This window comes from Symphalangus syndactylus, chromosome 13, assembly GCF_028878055.3.
Source record: "Symphalangus syndactylus isolate Jambi chromosome 13, NHGRI_mSymSyn1-v2.1_pri, whole genome shotgun sequence".
In the NCBI taxonomy this organism is placed as follows: Eukaryota; Metazoa; Chordata; class Mammalia; order Primates; family Hylobatidae; genus Symphalangus; species Symphalangus syndactylus.
Genome location: NC_072435.2, coordinates 119,085,380 through 119,106,798, shown reverse-complemented (window position 1 = coordinate 119,106,798; position 21,419 = coordinate 119,085,380). Strand labels below are relative to the sequence as shown.

General features: G+C 44.0%; 1 protein-coding gene across 13 annotated transcripts in view; it reads left to right on the top strand.

The window, feature by feature from the left end:
- The window catches only part of SBNO1 (strawberry notch homolog 1), an 80,446-nt gene that overhangs the window by 42,582 nt on the left and 16,445 nt on the right, over positions 1-21,419 (top strand). For all 13 annotated transcript variants that reach the window (XM_055237947.2, XM_055237945.2, XM_063614619.1 and 10 more), the window contains 13 exons: positions 517-668; positions 3,208-3,405; positions 4,073-4,240; positions 4,332-4,507; positions 4,908-5,039; positions 8,175-8,310; positions 9,875-9,987; positions 10,091-10,162; positions 12,128-12,227; positions 14,600-14,674; positions 15,882-16,028; positions 16,153-16,247; positions 16,334-16,426. In XM_055237947.2, coding sequence (XP_055093922.1) covers positions 517-668; positions 3,208-3,405; positions 4,073-4,240; positions 4,332-4,507; positions 4,908-5,039; positions 8,175-8,310; positions 9,875-9,987; positions 10,091-10,162; positions 12,128-12,227; positions 14,600-14,674; positions 15,882-16,028; positions 16,153-16,247; positions 16,334-16,426 — 1,657 coding nt within the window. The remainder of the gene's footprint in view (positions 1-516; positions 669-3,207; positions 3,406-4,072; positions 4,241-4,331; positions 4,508-4,907; positions 5,040-8,174; positions 8,311-9,874; positions 9,988-10,090; positions 10,163-12,127; positions 12,228-14,599; positions 14,675-15,881; positions 16,029-16,152; positions 16,248-16,333; positions 16,427-21,419) is intronic.

The following is a 21,419-nucleotide window of genomic DNA, read 5'->3' as shown; positions in this document are numbered from 1 at the left end:
TTTTGAGACAGAGTCTCGCTCTTTAGCCCAGGCCGGACTGCAGTGGCGCTATCTCGGCTTACTGCAAGCTCCACCTCCCAGGTTCACGCCATTCTCCTGCCTCAGCCTGCCGAGTAGCTGGGATTACAGGCACCCGCCACCGCGCCCGGCTAATTTTTTGTATTTTTAGCAGAGGTGGGGTTTCACGGTGTTAGCCAAGATGGTCTCGATCTCCTGACCTCGTGATCCGCCAGCCTCAGCCTCCCAAAGTGCTGAGATTACAGGCGTGAGCCACCGCGCCCGGCTTTTTTTACTTTTTTAATGTAAGCTACCAGAAAATACAATAATTGTGTATGTGGTTTGGCTTGCATTCTTATTTAGTTGGACAGCTTTGGGCTAGAAAATTAAAATTTATTTGAGCTTGTTTATCAGTATTTTGTAAAACTGAACAAGATATATTTCAATATATTTAATAATACTTTACATATAATTATTTTGTCAACTGAAGCAGTAATTGTCGCTGTTTCTCTCCTACAGAGGTGTATTGCAGTCACTCATTGAAAAACATTTTCCTGCTCCAGACAGGAAAAAACTTTATAGTTTACTAGGTATCGATTTGACAGCTCCAAGTAACAACAGTTCACCAAGAGATAGTCCTTGTAAAGAAAATAAAATAAAGAAGCGGAAAGGTGAGTACTTTAAAAAAGAAAAAATAGACCGGGCGCAGTGGCTCACACCTGTAGTCCCAGCACTTTGGGAGGCTGAGGTGGGCAGATCACGAGGTCAGGAGATCGAGACCATCCTGGCTAACACGGTGAAACCCTGTCTCTACTAAAAATACAAAAAATTAGCCGGGCATCGTGGTGGGCACCTGTAGTCCCAGCTACTCTGGAGACTGAGGCAGGAGAATGTCGTGAACCCAGGAGGTGGAGCTTGCAGTGAGCTGAGATAGCGCCACTGCACTCCAGCCTGGGTGACAGAGCGAGACTGCATCTCAAAAAAAAGAAAAAAAGAAAAGAAAAAATAGTTGATGTCGAAAATACCACAAACATAAGCATTTTAAAGTGGCTATATTTTGGGAATGAACTGCCTTCCGTGAATTCACAAATGGTTCCAAATTTTCACTGTCACTTGTACAATTTTGAATGCACAAGTTATCCCCGTTTTAAATTAGGAATTGAGCAATTCACTGGTGGTTGGCAGTGTGTTAAGCACTTGGCTATATACATTCTATCACATAACCTGGCAGAGGTCCATATGAAATTAGGTCTTATTTTTCCAATTTTTTTTTTTTTTTTTTTGAGACGGAGTGTCGCTCTGTCACCCAGGCTGGAGTGCAGTGGCGCGATCTCGGCTCACTGCAAGCTCCGCCTCCCGGGTTCACGCCATTCTCCTGCCTCAGCCTCTCCGAGTAGCTGGGACTACAGGTGCCCGCCACCACGCCCGGCTAATTTTTTGTATTTTTAGTAGAGACGGGGTTTCACCATGGTCTCGATCTCCTGACCTCATGATCCGCCCGCCTCGGCCTCCCAAAGTGCTGGGATTACAAGCGTGAGCCACTGCGCCCAGCCTTATTTTTCCAATTTTATAGACCGAGGTCATTAAAGCACAGAAAGATTTAAAGGTTAAAGAGTTTTCCTAGGTTCACAGAGATAGTTAATGATTCATGGGAACTAAAACCTGTGTCTTTGTATTGTCAGACTTGTTTTTTAATATATAGAGAGCTGGGTGTTTCAGTAGTGTTCTTTAAAAGAGCTTTTTTTTTTTTTTTTTTTTTAGACAAGGTCTCCGTCACCCAGGCTGGAGTGCAGTGGCACCATCTTGGCTCACTGCAACCTCTGCCTTCTGGGTTCAAGGAGCTGGGATTACAGGCGTGCACCAACCATGCCCTGCTAATTTTTTTTTTTTTTTTTTGAGATGGAGTCTTGCTCTGTCTCCCAGGCGGGAGTGCAATGGCGCGATCTCGGCTCACTGCAAGCTCCGCCTCCCGGGTTCATGCCATTCTCCTGCCTCAGCCTCCCGAGTAGCTGGGACTACAGGCGCCCGCCAACACGTCCGGCTAATTTTTTGTATTTTTAGTAGAGATGGGGTTTCACTGTGTTAGCCAGGATGGTCTTGATCTCCTGACCTCGTGATCCGCCCGCCTCGGCCTCCCAAAGTGCTGGGATTACAGGCTTGAGCCACCGCGCCCGGCCGCCCTGCTAATTTTTGTATTTTTAGTAGAGACGGGGTTTCACCATGTTGGCCAGGTTGGTCTCGAACTCCTGAGCTTAAGCAATGCGCCCACCTAGGCCTCCCAAAGTGCTGGGATTACAGGTGTGAGCCATCCCACCCAGTCCTGTTTCGGTTTTAGAAGTTGACTTCTCGCCTGGCACAGTGGCTCACACCTGTAATCCCAGCTTTTTGGGAGGCTGAGGCAGACGGATCACCTGAGGTCAGGAGTTCGAGACCAGCCTGGCCAACATGGCGAAACCCCGTCTCTACTTAAAATACAAAACTTAGCCAGGCCTGGTGGCAGGGGCGCCTTATAATCCCAGCTACATGGGAGGCTGAGGCGTTAGAATCACTTGAACTTGGGAGGTGGAGGTTTCAGTGAGCCAAGATTATGCCACTGCACTTTAGCCTGGGAGACAGAGTAGACACTGTCGGGGAAAAAAAAAAAAATATCTGGTCATGGTGGCATGTGCCTGTAGTCCCAGGTACTTGGGAGGCTGAGGTGGGAGGATCACATGAGCCAGGGAAGTCGAGGCTGCAGTGAGCTATGATTGTGCCACTGCACTCCATCTTGGGCAACAGTGAGGCCCTGTCTCCAAAAATAAAAAGGTTTTATAAATTGATTTTCTATTGATTTTCTAAGTATTCTATGTCTATAAACCTGTAATTATTAGGCCTCTTCTCAAATCTGATACACAGTCAAATTGTGACTATGCCAGAGGTTCTGCTTTTACTCTGTTGTCCTGAATTTGTCTTGAAACTTGTGCACTTGAAGGCAGTCTTGACTTAGTACTTCTGTATCCAATTTCTTCTTCAGTATAAATGTTTATAACCTTATTTTTTATGGGAGTCCAAAAGTTAGCGCTGGTTTGTGAATTCTGTTTGTTTTTTGACTTACATAAATACTTTTCCTCTGCACTTTTCATTTGAATTAATTCATGAACTAAATATGATGTACTGGATCTTAAGAAACATTGAATTTGGGCTGACTCTGTTGTTTGTGGCTGAGGGTAGGTGAAGAAATAACTCGAGAAGCCAAAAAAGCACGAAAAGTAGGTGGCCTTACTGGTAGCAGTTCTGACGACAGTGGAAGTGAATCTGATGCCTCTGATAATGAAGAAAGTGACTATGAGAGCTCTAAAAACATGAGTTCTGGAGATGATGATGATTTCAACCCATTTAGAGATGAGTCTAGTGAGGATGATGAAAATGGTAAGTTCAGTATATTAAATATACACGAAAGCATATAGTATTTCAGTATATTTGAAAATGGGAATGAAACCTTTTCTTCTGTACAGTACAAATGACCACACAGATTATAATCTTTGCTTGGTGGAAAGCTCCAGGCTTATCTGCCTTCTGGAGGTTTGAGCCTCCTATATGTGAGAAGATAACCTCAATTTTGTGCAGTTATTTTTAACTTGAAAACATGGATTTGTACCCCATGGTGTATGGATGGACCAGCATAGGTGGTGATAAGTTATCAGTTAACAATATAAAAAATTTCATCCGGGCGCGGTGGCTCATGCCTGTAATCCCAGCATTTGGGAGGCTGAGGTGGGCGGATCACCTGAGGCTGGGAGTTGGAGACCAGCCTGACCAACGTGGAGAAACCGCATCTCTACTAAAAATACAAAATTAACCAGGTGTGGTGGCACATACCTGTAATCCCAGCTACTCAGGAGGCTGAGGCAGGAGAATCACTTGAACCCAGGAGGTGGAGATTGCAGTAAGCCGAGATTGCGCCATTGCACTCCAGCCTGGGCTACAACAGCGAAACATAGTCTCAAAAAAAAAAAAAATGCACAGGTTGTTTCCTTTGAAGATTCTGTACTTGTTTTAACAAATGATTTGACATCAATCTTTCCTTAACACTCAGATCCCTGGTTAATCAGAAAAGACCACAAGAAAAACAAAGAGAAAAAAAAGAAGAAAAGTATAGATCCAGATTCTATTCAAAGTGCCTTATTAGCATCAGGTCTTGGATCAAAACGACCTAGTTTTTCATCTACACCAGTTATCTCACCTGCTCCTAACAGTACACCAGGTATCCATATAGAAACTTCCTTTTTGAAATAGTCTTTTAAACAAAAATATTTAAACTTTGTACTAACTTTTAACAAATGTTCTTTATCTAGCTAACAGTAACACCAACAGTAACAATAGCCTTATAACAAGTCAGGATGCTGTGGAAAGGGCTCAGCAGATGAAGAAAGACCTGCTTGATAAGCTAGAAAAATTAGCTGAAGACCTCCCCCCTAATACCCTGGATGAACTTATCGATGAACTTGGTGGCCCTGAGAACGTTGCTGAGGTAAATAGACCTGTATCTCTTGGTGACATTTTTGCCATTTGAACCCCCGTAAAATGAGTTGTATTTTGACTATCTTCACATAATAATCTCAATTTCTTAGATTATAGAATTCTTGTTCTACTTTAGTTGCCATCCTACATCCAATGAACTGCTGCCTCCAGTATCTGAGTGTCTGTCTCAAGCCACTGGTCCTAGTTACTACGCTTGTCATGCATCTTTTGTGATTGTGGCCATGTGTCAAGGTTTTTCCAGGGACTATGTTGCAGTGTTCTGTATCCTTCAGTGCGTGGTGCAGCACAGCCTGTGCTTTTATCTCCCATGTGTCTTCAAGGAAAGAGGCACTGAGTCTGTCCACTGCAGTCAGGTACCTTCATTGTAATGACATTGTTTGGCTTCTCAGATGACTGGCCGCAAGGGACGGGTTGTGAGCAATGATGATGGAAGCATATCTTATGAGTCAAGATCTGAACTTGATGTGCCTGTGGAAATACTAAACATCACAGAAAAACAACGATTTATGGATGGAGATAAGGTATGTTTTACTGGGATGCTTCTCAGTGAAAAGAACAATGCCTGTATATTTAGATTAAGCTTTAGAAGAGTTTTTTTCCTTTTAATATAAGTCATGTCCATTGAGTATTGTCATTCTGTATTTTTTAGCAATTGTACATACTGAATATTGTACTTGTTTTTAATATTTTATCATTGAATATAATAAGTATTTGCTGGGTGCAGTGGCTCAGGCCTGTAATCCTAGCACTTTGGGAGGCCAAGGTGGGCAGATCACTTGAGCTCTGGAGTTTGACACCAGCCTGGGCAGCATAGTGAAACCCTGTCTCTACTGAAAATACAAAAAATTAGCTGGGTGTGGTAGTGCATGCCTGTAATCCCAGCTGCTCAGAAGGCAGAGGTGGGAGGATAGCTTAACCCTGGGTGGTGCAGGTTGCAGTGAGTCGAGATCGCACCACTACACTCCAGCCTGGGCAACAGAGCTATTATGCAAATTTTTTTAGTAATTGCCCTTTCTCACGGAATATTTTGCATGTTTTTATTATTTTATCATTGAATATAATAAGTATTGTGTATAATGCATAGAATTCGATATGGCTCTTGAGTGCTTTGGAGGCTTTTGAAATATTTAATCATGATATAAAAATACTGTGTTCTCTCCGGGCGTGGTGGCTCATGCCTGTAATCCCAACACTTTGGGAGGCCGAGATAGGCAGATCATGAGGTCAGGAGTTCAAGACCAGCCTGGCAAACATGATGGTGAAACCCCATCTCTACTAAAAAATACAAAAATTAGCCAGGTGTGGCAGGCACCTGTAATCCCAGCTACTCAGGAGGCTGAGGCAGGAGAATAGCTTGAACCTGGGAGGCAGGGGTTGCAGTGAGCCAAGACTGCACCATTGCACTCCCACCTGGGCAACAGAGTAAGACTGTCTCAAAAGAAAAAAAATGTTCTCTTAGTTCATCTTGGTGTTGTGACATCTAACGTCATTCTAGTGTCATTCTGATTTTGAGACTAAAATATTTATGTGTGTCCATATTACTAGTAACTTTGGTTTCACTGTTTATTTTATTGCTATATCATGTTATATTAAGATGATTTACTAGGCTGGGTGCAGTGGCTCATGCTTGTAATCCCAGCACTTTGGGAGGCCGAGGTGGGCGGATCACGAGGTCAGGAGATCGAGACCACGGTGAAACCCCGTCTCTACTAAAAATACAAAAAAAAATTAGCCGGGCGTGGTGGCGGGTGCCTGTAGTCCCAGCTACTTGGAGAGGCTGAGGCAGGAGAATGGTGTGAACCCAGGAGGCGGAGCTTGCAGTGAGCCGAGATGGCGCCACTGCACTGCAGCCTGGGCGACAGAGCGAGACTCCATCTCAAAAAAAAAAAAAAAAGATGATTTACTTTAAATGGCTTACAGATTACATTCCCATATCCAACGATTGTAGAGATTTTGGGTGCCTCCAGAGACTTTTTTTTTTTTTTTCTGAGACAGAGTCTTACTCTGTTGCCCAGGTGGGAGTGCAGTGCAGTGGCATGATCAACTCACTGCTACCTTCACCTCCTGAGTCCAAGTGATTCTTGTGCCTCAGCCTCCCGAGTAGCTGGGACTACAGGCACGTGCCACCACGCCTGGCTAATTTTTGTATTTTTTTTTTTTTTTTTTTTTTTTTTGAGACGGAGTTTCGCTCTGTCGCCCAGGCTGGAGTGCAGTGGCGCAATCTCGGCTCACTGCAAGCTCCGCCTCCCGGGTTCACGCCATTCTCCTGCCTCAGCCTCTCCGAGTAGCTGGGACTACAGGCGCCTGCCACCACGCCCGGCTAATTTTTTGTATTTTTAGTAGAGACGGGGATTCACCGTGGTCTCGATCTCCTGACCTCGTGATCCGCCCGCCTTGGCCTCCCAAAGTGCTGGGATTACAAGCGTGAGCCACCGCGCCCGGCCTAATTTTTGTATTTTTTGACAGAGACAGGTTTCACCATATTGACCTGGCTGGTCTTGAACTCCGGACCTCTGTGATGTGCCCACCTCTGCCTCCCAAAATGCTGGGATTATAGGTGTGAGCTACTGTGCTGGCCCAGAGACTCTGTAGACTGTTTGAGAAGGATGGTCACTTTGTCCCCCAGGCTGGATCTCAGCTCACTGCCACCTCTACCTCCTGAGTTCAAGCAGTTCTCTGCCTCAGCCTCCTGAGTAGCTGGGAATATAGGCACACACCACCACACCCGGCTAATTTTGGTATTTTTAGTAGAGACAGAGTTTCACCATGTTGGCCAGGCTGGTCTTGAACTCCTGACCTCAAATGATCCATCCGCCTCAGCCTCTCAAAGTACTAGATTACAAGAGTTTTGAGACCAGCCTCGGCAACATAGTGGGACCCCGCCGTGTACAGGGAAAATAGTCACATGATGGCACACGCCCACAGTCCCAGTACTGGGGAGGCTGAGGTGAAAGGATCACTTGAGCTTGAGAGGTGAGACTATAGAGAGCTGTGATTGCACCACTGCACTCCAGCTTGTGTGACAGACCCTGTCTCAAAAAATATATATATATACAAAAAGGTAATGTTACATATTTTCAAGATTGTAGGTACAGGTATTAGTTATTTTACATAATTGCTTCATGAATCTAGGCCCATATGCATTAGGAATTAGTTGGAATTAGTTTTGGTTGTTAAATAACAGAAATTACAAAGTCTGTAAAGTGTTGACTTCAATAAGATAGATTATTTCTCTCATGGACACATTTGGGTATGTGGAGCAGGGCTTGTATGCCCCCTTGAAGCCCAGGCATCTTCCATGTTGTTCATTAAATTATGTGGGCCTCCATTTCCAAGTTACCTTTGTATTCCAAGATACCTGTTCCAGACTCTGTCAGTACCTCTACGTTTTATCTAACAGAGAGGAGACAAGGGGATGAGAAGGGCATGTCGCCTACTTTTAAGGACACTTCCTATGCATCATACATTTTACCTACACCTTGCTGGCTGGAGAATGTTCACACTTAGCCATAAGGGAGACTGGGAAATAAAACTGGAAGTCTTTATTATTGAGAAAGAAGGAGAGAGTAGGCAGTCTGCTGAAGGACTTCATTTAAGGCACTGGCCTGCTTGTTCTTAATGCAAAAGTGACTTTATTTTTCTTATATTTGACACAGAATATTGCTATCATCTCAGAAGCTGCCAGCTCGGGTATTTCATTACAAGCAGATAGGAGAGCTAAAAATCAAAGGCGAAGAGTTCATATGACTTTAGAATTACCCTGGAGCGCTGATAGAGCAATTCAACAATTCGGTAAGTTCCTACAACTGGATTTCACTTAATGGATAGCTAGGAATCATTGGGGTAAATTTGTGCATATCAAAACCTAGGTTTAGGCTGGGCACAGTGGCTCATGCCTGTAATCCCAACATTTTGGGAGGCCATGGTGGGAGGATAACTTGAGTCCGGGAGTTGGAGACCAGCCTGGGCAACACAGTGAGACCCTGTCTCCACCAAAAGAAAAGAAAAACTGAGCTGAAAGCAGTGGCTCGTGCCTGTAATCCCAGCACTTTGGGAGGCTGAGGTGGGTGCATCACTTGAGGTAATAGTTTGAGACCAGCCTGGTCAACGTGGTGAAACCCAGCCTCTACTAAAAATACAAAAATTAACTGGGTGTGTTGGCACGCACCTGTAATCTCAGCTACTTAGGGTGTTGAGGCAGGAGAATCGCTTGAACCTGGGAGGCACAGGCTGCAGTGAGCTGAGATCACGCCATTGCACTCCAGCCTGGGCAACATAGGGAGATTCCATCTCAAAAAAAAAAAAAAAAAAGAAAAGAAAAGAAAAACTGGCTGGGTGTGGTGGTGTGTGCCTGTAGTCCCAGCTACGCAGGAGGCTGAGGTAGGAGGATTACTTGAGTCCAGGACTTCAAGGTTGCAGTGAGATGTGATTTCACCACTGCACTGCAGCCTGGGTGACAGAGCGTGACCTTGTCTCAAAAAAACAAAAACAGGCTGGGCGCGGCGGCTCATGCCTGTAATTTCAGCACTTTGGCAGGCTGAGGTGGGCGGATCACCTGAGGTCGGGAGTTCGAGACCATGCTGACCAACACGGAGAAACCCTGTCTCTACTGAAAATACAAAATTAGCCGGGCGTGGTGGCACATGCCTGTAATCCCGGCTACTCAGGAGGCGAAGGCAGGAGAATTGCTTGAACCCAGGAGGCGGAAGTTGCAGTGAGCCACGATCACAACATTGCAGTCCAGCTTCGGCAACAAGAGCGAAACTCTTAACAACAACAACAAAAAAATCCTGTTTAATGTCTTATATCTTATCTCGAAATTTCAGATTTTGCATTTAAGGAGTGTTATATATACCTTATAGTATATGATGCATTAGGGATTCATTCTTTGCTTGTTTACAAGTTGTAAAAAATATATATGTGGTGGAAATTTGTGGGGTTCCAAGAACAGGGCTTCTCAAGGAGTGTCCTTATAAAACTTAAGGATGTATTAGGTCCGTATCAGAGAAGCTGCTACTTCCATATGCTTTTCCAACCTCAGTAGCTTCACCAAAGGCCCATAGCTCCTCCCTCCATCTTCATGTTCTTGTGACCAATGATTTGAAAAACAATTTTGGGAAAATTCAGAGTAATTGTGCATCAGTAACATGTGGTTAAGCAAAATTGGGGTAGCAATGCTAATACTTCTGTCATTGAGCAGTTTTATGTGTGTTATGGTAATTTTACATTATCTGTAATTTTTATTGTTTAGTAGTTTCCCAATACCGGTTTAGTGTTAAATGCTAGGAATACATCTCAGAATATTCTCTGTCCAGCGAACACAATCAGTGATCTTTAAAACAAAATTTCGTTGCAGGGCGTACTCATAGATCAAACCAAGTTACTGCTCCTGAGTATGTCTTTCTGATTTCTGAACTGGCAGGAGAACAAAGATTTGCATCTATTGTTGCTAAAAGACTTGAGAGTTTGGTGAGTTTTGGAGTTGTGTGGCTGTGTGTAAATGATGATCTGTTGTACCTGTTTTCTGGTAAAAGTTTACCTGTGCCTTGAGTGAAATTTTTGTTTTTAATAGGGGGCACTTACACATGGCGATAGAAGAGCAACAGAATCTAGGGATCTGAGCAGGTTCAACTTTGATAATAAGGTACATTTCAATTTTCAGTATCTCTGAAAACTTGTGATAGTGTATGGTGTCTTTAGGGAACACGAAAGAAAAGTAGTTACTGTCTAAAACCAAACTGCCTCTCCTATGCATTTGCTTTAAAATCATGGCTTCCTGTAAGACAGAATTTCACATGTATGTTAGATCACATGTTAAGTATCAGTACAGCAACGTAGTTGTCTTTATTCTTTTTGGAAAACAAGAATAAATGAGAATGAATTAACTGAGTTCTCAGAAGCAAAGGAAGTTAATTTTTCTCATGTTTGTTATGTGTAGAGACATGAACTAGGCAGTATAAAATATGTATAAAGGCCAGGCGCGGTGGCTCATGTCTGTAATCCCAGCACTCTCAGAGGCCAAGGCGGGTGGATCACCTGAGGTCAGGAGTTCGAGACCAGCCTGGCCAACATGGTGCAACCACATCTGCACTAAAAAAAAAAATACAAAAATTGGCCGGGTGCGGTGGCTCACGCTTGTAATCCCAGCACTTTGGGAGGCTGAGGCGGGCAGATCCCGAGGTCAGGAGATTAAGACCATGGTGAAACCCTGTCTCTACTAAAAAAATACAAAAAATTAGCCGGGCGTGGTGGCGGGCGCCTGTAGTCCCAACTACTCAGAGAGGCTGAGGCAGGAGAATGACGTGAACCCGGGAGGCGGAGCTTGCAGTGAGCCGAGATTGCGCCACTGCACTCCAGCCTGTGCGACAGAGCGAGACTCCGTCTCAAAAAAAATACAAAAATTAGGCCGGGGTCATTTGCTCACGCCTATAATCCCAGAACTTTGGGAGGCCAAGGCAGGTGGGTCACCTGAGGTCAGGAGTTCGAGACCAGCCTGACCAACATAGTGAAACCCCATCTCTACTAAAAATACAAAAAAATTAGATGGGCGTGGGGGCATGCATCTGTAGTCCCAGCTACTTGGGAGGTGGAGGTTGCAGTGAGCTGAGGGGGGCAGAGGTTGCAGTGAGCCGAGATCATGCCACTGCACTCCAGCCTGGACAATAGGGCAAGACTCTGTCCCAAAAAATTATACAAAAATTAGTTGGGCGTGGCTGGGCACAGTGGCTCACGCCTGTAATCCCAGCACTTTGGGAGACCATGGTGGGCGGATCATGAGGTCGAGAGATCGAGACCATCCTGGCCAACATGATGAAACTCTTGTCTCTACTAAAAATAGAAAAATTAGCTGGGCGTGGTGTTGTGTGCGTGTAATCCTAGCTACTTGGGAGGCTGAGGCAGGAAAATCACTTCAACCTGGGATTCAGAGGTTGTAATGAGCTGAGTTTACACCACTGCACTTCAGCCTGTCGACAGAGCAAGACTCTGTCAGGAAAAAAAAAATTAGTTGGGCATGGTGGCGGGCACCTATAATCCCAGCTACTTGGGAGGCTGAGGCAGGAGAACCACTTGAACCCGGGAGGTGGAGGTTTCAGTGAGTAGAGATTGTGCCATTACACTCCAGCCTGGGCGATGAGCGAAACTCTGTCTCCAAAAAAAATAAATAAATACATATAAAGATAATTGAGAATTGCTTTTTTGAATCTTTGGTACAATAAGTTTGTGGTTTTTTGGGGGTTTTGTTGAGAGGGAGTTTTTTGCTCTTGTCGCCCAGGCTGGAGCACAATGACTCCATCTCTGCTCACTACAACCTCCGCCTCCCAGGTTCAAGTGATTCTCCTGCCTCAGCCTCCCAAGTAGCTGGGATTACAGGTGTCTGCCACCACACCCAGCTAATTTTTTGTAGTAGAGATGAGGTTTCACCATGTTGGTCAGGTTGGTCTTGAACTCCCAACCTCAGGTGATCCACCCGCCTTGACCTCCCAAAGTGCTGGGATTACAGGCATGAGCCACTGCACCCAGCCAATAGTTTCTATAGTATTTAGGTGGTCATGTGATTGAAGAGTATCCAAATGCTGAAACTGGTTAAAGGTTTTGATTTTTTTTGCAGTATGGAAGAAATGCTTTAGAAATTGTGATGAAATCCATTGTAAACTTGGATTCTCCTATGGTATCACCACCTCCAGACTATCCTGGAGAATTTTTTAAAGGTAACTTCTACAGATATTCATAACAACGACAATGATTACTGACGAAGATGTACTCAAGCCTATTGTAACATTTGCTGTTACATTAGTTTTTTCTTTGGACATAAATTGTATAAAACTTTGATATTAATGGTTACTAGGACACATAATTATCTTGTATTAAACAGTTTTATTAAAGCAAATTTTATTCAAATGAAGGTGTTCTTACTGTTGATATAGTGAAAGCATGTTTGTCTAATAATAGATTTAATACAGGAAAGTTGTTTTAGTACATTGAGTAAAATCACTTTGCCAAATAGCCTTTTTTAAAAAATTATTTATTTATTTATTTATTTATTTATTTAAAGACCGAGTCTCGCTCTGTCGCCAGGCTGGAGTACAGTGGCGTGATCTTGGCTCACTGCAACCTCCGCCACCAGGTTCAAGCCATTCTTCTGCCTCAGCCTCCTGAGTAGCTGAGATTACAGGCACACGCCACCACACCCAGCTAATTTTTGTATTTTTAGTAGAGATGGGGTTGCACCATGTTGGCCAGGATGGTCTTGACCTCCTGACTTCATGATCTGCCCTCTTCAGCCTCCCAAAGTGCTGGAATTACAGGCATGAGCTACCGTGCCCAGCCCCAAATAGCTTTTAAAATTCAATTTAATTTTAAAGTTGAAAAAGTACCTAGGTAAATAATCTGTGAGGATTGATCGGTGGGGGTGGGAGGTTTGGGTGAAACAAAATTGGCCATCAATTCACAGTTGTTTAAACTGGGTGATGGATACATGTGGCTCATAGCATAGCCTTTTTTTCTTTTGTGTATTTGGAAATGTCTTTTTTTTTTTTTTCAAGACAGAGTCTCGTGCTGTCACCTGGGCTGGAGTGCAATGGCGTGATCTTGGCTCACTGCAACCTCCGCCACCAGGTTCAAAGGATTCTCCTGCCTGAACCTCCCGAGTAGCTGGGATTACAGGTGCCCGCCACCATACCTGCCTAATTTTTGTGTTTTCAATAGAGATGGGGTTTCGCGATGTTGACCAGGCTGGTCTTGAAATCCTGGCCGCCTGTGATCCTTCCACCTCAACATCCTACAGTGCTGGGATTACAGACATGAGCCAACGCACCCAGATGGAGTTAGCATTTTTCACTAGAAAGTCCTTTTGGTATATTAGCACATACTGATATGTGTTGTTAACAGTTCATATTGACATACCAGTTAGGGGTGTTCATCATTACTCTCGGCTTTCAACAAAAGCAATAAAGTCTTAACCCTACACCTTCACTCCTTTTGACATCAGGAGTGTCAGAAACAACTCCCTGGGCTGGGCACAGTGGCTCATGCCTGTAATCCCAGCACTTTGGGAGGCTGAGGTGTGAGGATTGCTTGAGCCTAGGAGGTGGAGGCTATAGTGAGCTGTGCTGGCACCACTGCATTCCACACTGGGTGAGAGAGACCTTTTCTCAGAAAAAAAAAAAAAAAAACTCCTTGATTTATTTCTAACTTCTTAAAATTACAGGTTATGGCTAGGCACAGTGGCTCACACCTGTAATTTCAGCACTTTGGGAGGCCAAGGCAGGTGGATCATTTAAGCTCAGGAGATCAAGACCAGCCTGGGCAACATGGAGAACCCCCCTCTCAAAAAATTACAAAAAAAATTAGCCAGGCACGGTGGTGCACACCTGTAGTCCCAGCTACTCGGGAAGCTGAGGTGGGAGGATCCCTTGAACCTGGGAGGTGGAGGTTGCAGTGAGCCAAGATGATGCCATTGCACTCCAGCCTGGGCAACGTAGTCAGACACTGTCGCAAAAAAATATATATATATTATAGATTACTTGTTTATTATAAGTAATGACAATAATCTTGTAGCTGGGCGCAGTGGCTCACACCTGTAATCTCAGCACTTTGAGAGGCCGAGCCGGGTGGATCTCCGGAGGTTAGGAATTTGAGACCAGCCTGGCCAACATGGCGAAACCCCGTCTCTACTAAAAATATAAAACTTAGCCTGTAGTCCCAGCTACTCAGGAGACTGAGGCAGGAAAATTGCTTGAACCCGTGAGGCAGAGGTTGCAGTGAGCTGAGATTGCGCACTGCGCTCCAGCCTGGGTGACAGAGTGAGACTCCGTCTCAAAAAAAAAGAAAAGAATCTTATCATGTATAATGAAGAGAGTTAATACAGTCCCCTTAACCCTCCTTCCATTCTCACCTTCTTAGGTCACAGATGGCAATGTGAACAAGGGCAGTTCTCCACATTTTCTCCATGTTTACATAAATATCAAGGTTTTTTTTTTTAAAATGGCATGATATTACTTACAGCATACTTTTCTCACTTAGTGGTACATTATAGACATCTCTTGTAATTTATGAGTCAGAATTGATCCTATTCTTCCAGATGTTCGACAAGGACTGATAGGAGTTGGCCTGATAAATGTAGAAGATCGCTCGGGAATTCTTACTCTCGATAAAGGTACTACTATTAACTTTGTGTAGGCATATAACTGTTGCTATAGTATTAAAGCCCATTATGATGTATGCTTTTGAGCTGAAGGGGAAGCTTCGTGTTCTGAAGACATTCTGGGTGGTTTTGGCTGCTGTGGGGTATGTGTAAAAGATCCATACATAGAGAAGCAGTTTTCAGCACTAGCTGCTAATATGATCAGCTCTCAAGCTTTTAAAAATTACTGAAGTCTGCTGGGCACGGTGGCTCACGCCTGTAATCCCAACACTTTGGGAGGCCGAGGTGGGTAGATCACAAGGTCAGGAGTTTGCAACCAGCCTGGCCAATATGATGAAACCCCATCTCTACTAAAAATACAAAAATTAGCCAGGCCTGGTTTCGGGTGCCTGTAGTCCCAGCTACTCGGGAGGCTAAGGCAAGAGAATTACTTGAACCCGCGAGGCAGAGGTTGCAGTGAGCCGAGATTGCACCACTGCACTCCAACTTCGGCGACAGTAGAGCAAGACCCCGTCTAAAAAAATAAAAAATAAAAAATTGGTCAGGCACGATGGCTCATGCCTGTAATCCCATCACTTTGGGAGGCCGAGGCAGGCAGATCACAAGGTCAGGAGTCCAAGACCATCCTGGCCAAGATGGTGGAACCCTGTCTCTACTAAAAATACAAAAATGATCCGGGCATAGTAGTGGGCGCCTGTAATCCCAGCTACTCGGGAGGCTGAGGCAGTAGAACTGCTTGAATCTGGGAGGGGGAGGTTGCAGTGAGCCGAGATTGCACCACTGCACTCCAGCCTGGGCGACAGCAGAGTGAGACTCCGTCTCAAAAAAACAAAACAAAACAAAAAATTACTGAAGTCGGGTGAAGCTCAGACATCGGTAGTTTTCCAAAGCTCCCAGACATTCTAATAGTGCCACTACAGTTGAGAATTCAGTGCTGGAGAACAAACTTTCTTATGTAGTGAATTGTGTTCATACTTTCCATAAGTGAGGCTGAAGATGCAAAAATTCAATTTGACAAACCTCTTTTGAGCGTGTCCTGCAGTGGTGCTAATTGCTAGAGAGAGAAATGGGCAGATTACAGCCTTGTTGTGAGGACAGTGTAAGAGTTAAGAAGGAAGACTTTTAGAAGAGAAAGTGGGACTTGAACTAAGCCTAGATGAATAAAAAATTTTTAATTACCATTTGAATGCATGAAAACGTTCATTTTTTGTCATTACAGATTATAACAACATAGGAAAATTCTTAAATAGAATTTTAGGCATGGAGGTGCATCAGCAGAATGCATTATTTCAGTATTTTGCGGACACGCTTACTGCAGTTGTTCAAAATGCCAAAAAAAATGGAAGATATGATATGGGAATCTTAGGTAAGTAGGGAAAATATCCCCCTCAGTGTCCCCAGGGAAAATGTGGAGTGGAGAAATTCTTTAAACATGTGTACCTGATAAAAATGTTCTTTTTACATTTATATGTTTCTTTCTCTTGTTCAAGATCTTGGTTCTGGAGATGAAAAGGTGAGGAAAAGTGATGTTAAAAAGTTTCTGACTCCAGGATATTCAACCTCTGGCCACGTAGAATTATACACGGTAAGTTTAGAAAATGTTGTGAAGTATTGTCTTCCCATGAGATGCATTTACAGAAATGAGTTTAAATTTCGTTGTTTCTCTTACAGATTAGTGTAGAGAGGGGAATGTCATGGGAGGAAGCTACCAAGATTTGGGCTGAGCTGACAGGACCAGACGATGGCTTTTACTTGTCATTGCAAGTACGACTTTTCCTTTAAATGCTGTTCAGATATATAGTACTTTTTAATGGCCAGCATTGTAATTGTCTCTTCACTTTGTACCTGTTTCCCAGTTGTGTTTAGCTTTCTCTATTTTGGTAATTTATCATTGTAATTGTGTGTTTGTCCGTTTATATTATGTTTTTACTTAATGCATTTTAAAGGATGTTATTAGATGCGAGTTTAGAATTGTTACATTTTCTTTTTTCTTTTTTTTTCTGAGACAGAGTTTCACTCTTTGTTGCCGAGGCTGGAGTGCAATGGCGCGATCTCGGCTCACCGCATCCTCTGCTTCCCGAGTAGCTGAGATTACAAGCATGTGCCACTAGGCCTAGCTGATTTCGTATTTTTAGTAGAGACAGGGTTTCTTCATGTTGGTCAGGCTATTCTCAGACTCCCGACCTCAGGTGACTTGCCCGCCTCGGCCTTCCAAAGTGCTGGGATTAGAGGCGTGAACCACTGCACCCAGCCTAATTTTTGTATTTTTAGTAGAGGCGAAGTTTCACCATGTTGGCCAGGCTGGTCTCGAACTCCTGACCTCGGGTGATCTGCCTGCCTTGTCCTCCCAAAGGAATTGTAGATGTGAGCCACCACACCTGGCTGAATTGTTACCTTTTTTTTTTTTTTTTTTTTTTTGAGGTTGAGTCTTGCCCTGTTGCCCAGGCTGGAGTGCAGTGGCGCGATCTCAGCTCACTGCAAGCTCCACCTCCCAGGTTCACGCCATTCTCCTTGCCTCAGCCTCCCGATAGTAGCTGGGACTACAGGCACCTGTTGCCACGCCTGGCTAATTTTTTTTGTATTTTTAGTAGAGACGGGGTTTCACTGTGTTAGCCAGGATGGTCTTGATCTCCTGACCTCGTGATCTGCCCACCTCGGCCTCCCAAAGTGCTGGGATTACAGGCTTGAGCCACTGCACCCGGCCAACATTTTCTTAAATTAAGCATATTTCGTAAGACAGAGACTTACTTTAGTCTTAATAATGCTTTGAATCTTTAAGACTCATTTTTCAGTTAGTAAAACAGCTACATTCTTTTAGTTACGATTTGTCTCTGTAGACAGAACTAAGGGGTGTGTGTGCGCACACATCTATACATGTATGTATAGATACTCAACAGTCTCGAGTTTCATATTGTCTCTGTGGACAGAACTCAGGTGTGTGTGCGCATACATATCTCTGCATATATATATATATATATATATAGATAGATATATATAGATATTCAGCAGTATCTTGAGTTTCATATTGACTTACTCAGATCCAAGACAACAGAAATTTTATTTCACCAGTTCTCTAAGATATTTGGGGTTGTTTTGTTTTGTTTTGTTTTTTGAGGCAGTTTCAATCTGTCACCCAGGCTGGAGTGCAGTGGCACGATCTTGGCTCACTGCAACCTCCGCCTTCTGAGTTCAAGTGATTCTCCTGCCACAGCCTCCTGAGTAGTTGGGACTACAGGCACGTGCCACTACGCCTGGCTAAATTTTTTATTTTTAGTAGAGACGGTTTCACTGTGTTAGCCAGGATGGCCTCGATCTCTTGACCTCAGGTGATCTGCCTGCCTTGGCCTCCCGTAGTGCTGGGATTACAGGCATGAACCACCGCGCCCGGCATGTGGCTAATTTTTTAATTTTTCTTTTGTAGAGATGGTGTCTCACTACGTTGACCAGGCTGATTTGAAACTCTTGGCCTCAAGTGATCCTCCCACGTCGGCCTCCCAAAGTGCTGGGATTACAGGTGTAAACTACACTGCCTGGCCCCTTCATTCTTTTTTACAAGGCTGAGTAATATTTCTTTTTTTTTTTTTTTTTTTTTTTTTTTTGAGACAGAGTCTGGCTCTGCTGCCCAGGCTGGCGTGCAGTGGCGTAATCTTGGCTCACTGCAAGCTCCGCCTCCTGAGTTCACACCGTTCTCCTGCCTTAGCCTCCGGAGTAGCTGAGACTACAGGCGCCCGCCACCAGGCCGGCTAATTTTTTATATTTTTAGTAGAGATGGGGTTTCACCGTGTTAGCCAGGATGGTCTCGATCTCCTGACCTCATGATCTGCCCGTCTCAGCCTCCCAAAGTGCTGGGATTACAGGCATGAGCCACCGCGCCCGGCCAAGGCTGAGTAATATTTCATTGGTTGTATATAACATATTTTGCTTTCTATTTACAAATATTTATGGAGTGACTGCAAATAAGACCTGGTTCTTGCTCATATGAAGTAACTACAGGTATGATGATGCCACGGGCATGATGAAGTCATAAATTATCTAGGGCAGGAGTAGCCAAACTTTTTCTATGAAGGCCAGATATGTATGGTTTTGTAGGCCATATGTGGTCTATATTGCATGTCCTCTGTGTTTTCCTTCCTTCCTTTCTCTTTTTTTCCCCACCTTCCATCATTCCTTCTTAAACTTACCTCAGTTTAGGAGCGCCAAACTGGATTTATTCCACAGGTCTAAGCTGCTGATCCTTGATCTAGAGAAAAGCTCTCAAAGGATCTGGCTCCTAGTTGAGTTGGGGTTTTTTGGTTTTGTTTTGTTTTTTTGTAATGGGATCTCGCTCGCTCTGTCACCCAGGCTGATAAGCAGTGGCGTGCGTGATCACGGCTCACTGCAGCTTCAACCCCCTGGGCTCAGACAATCCTCCCACCTCAGCCTCTTGAGTAGCTGGGACCACAGGTACACTCCACCACATTTGGCAATTTTTTTTTTTTAATGCAGTTGATGTCTCACTGTGTTGTCCAGGCTGGTCTCAAACTCCTAGGCTTAAATGATCCTCCCACCTCGGCCTCCCAAAGTGCTGGATTACAGTTGTGAGCTACTGTGCCTTGCTGGTTTTGGGGTTTTTGAAATACTGGTTGAACTGTAGGTTGATTTGCATGTCATTATAAGAAACAGTACAGATAAAAATCTTGCATACTTTTACCAGTTACCCCAGTGGTAATATTTTTCAAAACTGTAATGCAATATCACAACCAAAATGTTGATATTGGTAAACTTCACATATTTTACTCGGCTATCCCCCATAGATGCGATTTTGATTGGTCCACATAGGGTGTTGGTTATTTTCAGGACAGTCTCGAACTCCTCCTGGGCTTGATCCATCCTCTCACCTTGACCACCTGAATAGCTGGGATTACAGGCATGCACCACTGCACCTGGCTCTTGGTTATTATCTTTAATTTGAAATTATTGCCAGAATATCACCGTTGGTAGATTGTGATGAAAGTCCTGATCCCCAGCTTCCCTTAGGTTGAAGGATGTGGTAATACTGGTCCTTCATTCTCTGTGTGGCAACAGGTGGCTGGGCATGAGGAGTGGTGGTCCTAGAGACCTCATTCCTGGTCTTCGTTTGCCTTTGAACCTCCACTGCATTAGGCCACCATACTTTTCAGTGTGTAACCTGTGCTGCCATTAGGAAAACAATGTCAGAATCACTTTCCACTGTTCCGTGATGTATAATTAACCTGACACTGTCAAGACAGAGCCCATTGTTAAGTGTCTTAAACAATATCCTCTAAGTATAGGTTTGGATATTTCCTGTCAGCTGATAAATAATTTTAAATATAATCTTCAGGCCGGGCGCGGTGGCTCACGCTTGTAGTCCCAGCACTTTGGGAGGCCGAGGCGGGCAGATCATGAGGTCAGGAGATCGAGACCACGGTGAAACCCTGTCTCTACTAAAAATACAAAAAAATTAGCCAGGCACGATGGTGGGCGCCTGTAGTCCCAGCTACTCGGAGAGGCTGAGGCAGGAGAATGGCGTGAACCTGGGAGGCGGAGCTTGCAGTGAGCCGAGATCGCGCCACTGCACTCCAGCCTGGGTGACAGAGCAAGACTCCATCTCAAAAAATAAATAAATAAATAAAATAAAATAAATAAATATAATCTTCACTTTAACCATTGTTTTATGACTTTACAGTAATTATATAAACAATGTTTCAATTCGTTGGAAAAAGTAAGAGACCAAGGGTCTTTAATATCCATGAAGAGGAAAGTAAAATATTGTGTTTTTTATTATAAGAATGAATATAAAAAGTTAATAGCCCCGCAAACAATGATTTATTGCGTAGGGGGCTGGAAAAATGGTTTTACTTTGAAACTTTTCTTTTTCCTTCCGTTTTGCTCCAGAAATGGTTGTTTAGACGCTGTTCAGTCTTCATTAAAGAAGAAATGAGTTTTCCAGTTGTTTTTCCTTGAGTTAAATGGAGTTTTAAGAGTAACTCCTCCCTCTTAAAGTTTCTCTCATAAATCCAACTTTTAAAAGTTAAAAATAGGCCAGCCGTGGTGGCTCACGTCTGTAATCCTAGCACTTTGGGAGGCCGGGTCGGGCGGATCACCTGAGGTCGGGAGTTCGAGACCAGCCTGGACAACATGGAGAAACCCCGTCTCTACTAAAAATACCAAATTAGCCGGGCATGGTGGTGGGTACCTGTAGTCCCAGCTACTCGGGAGGCTGAGGCAGGAGAATCTCCTTGAACCTGGGAGGCGGAGCTTGCAGTGAGCTGAGATCGCACCCCTGTGCTCCAGACTGGTGACAGAGCAAGACTGTCTCAAAAAAAAAAATAAAAAGTTAAAAAAAAATACCTGAATTCCAACATTTCTCTAATGTTTCCGTTTCTTCCATTTTTACCTCCATATGTGTGGACAATTTGTTCAATATTTTTGCTTTCTGCTGCCATAGCTTTGCTGTTTACAGAACACTTTATCATGTGATCTCTCACTTTGCCCTTCAAAACCCTGTGACATCGGGAAAGGCAGTACTGACGGAGTAGACAAGTGCAGAGGACTGGGGCCATCCAAGGCCTTATCTTGGAGGGGCTTGAATTCTATTGTTAACTTGAAAGGAGAGTAACATTTCTTTTTCCATTTTACTGAGAAATGTTTAAAAACATACAGCAGAGCTTAAAGAATTTTCTTTGAAGACCCCTAATGCCTACTACCTGGATTCTACTGTTAACATTTTATTACACTTGGTTTTTCTTATCTCTCT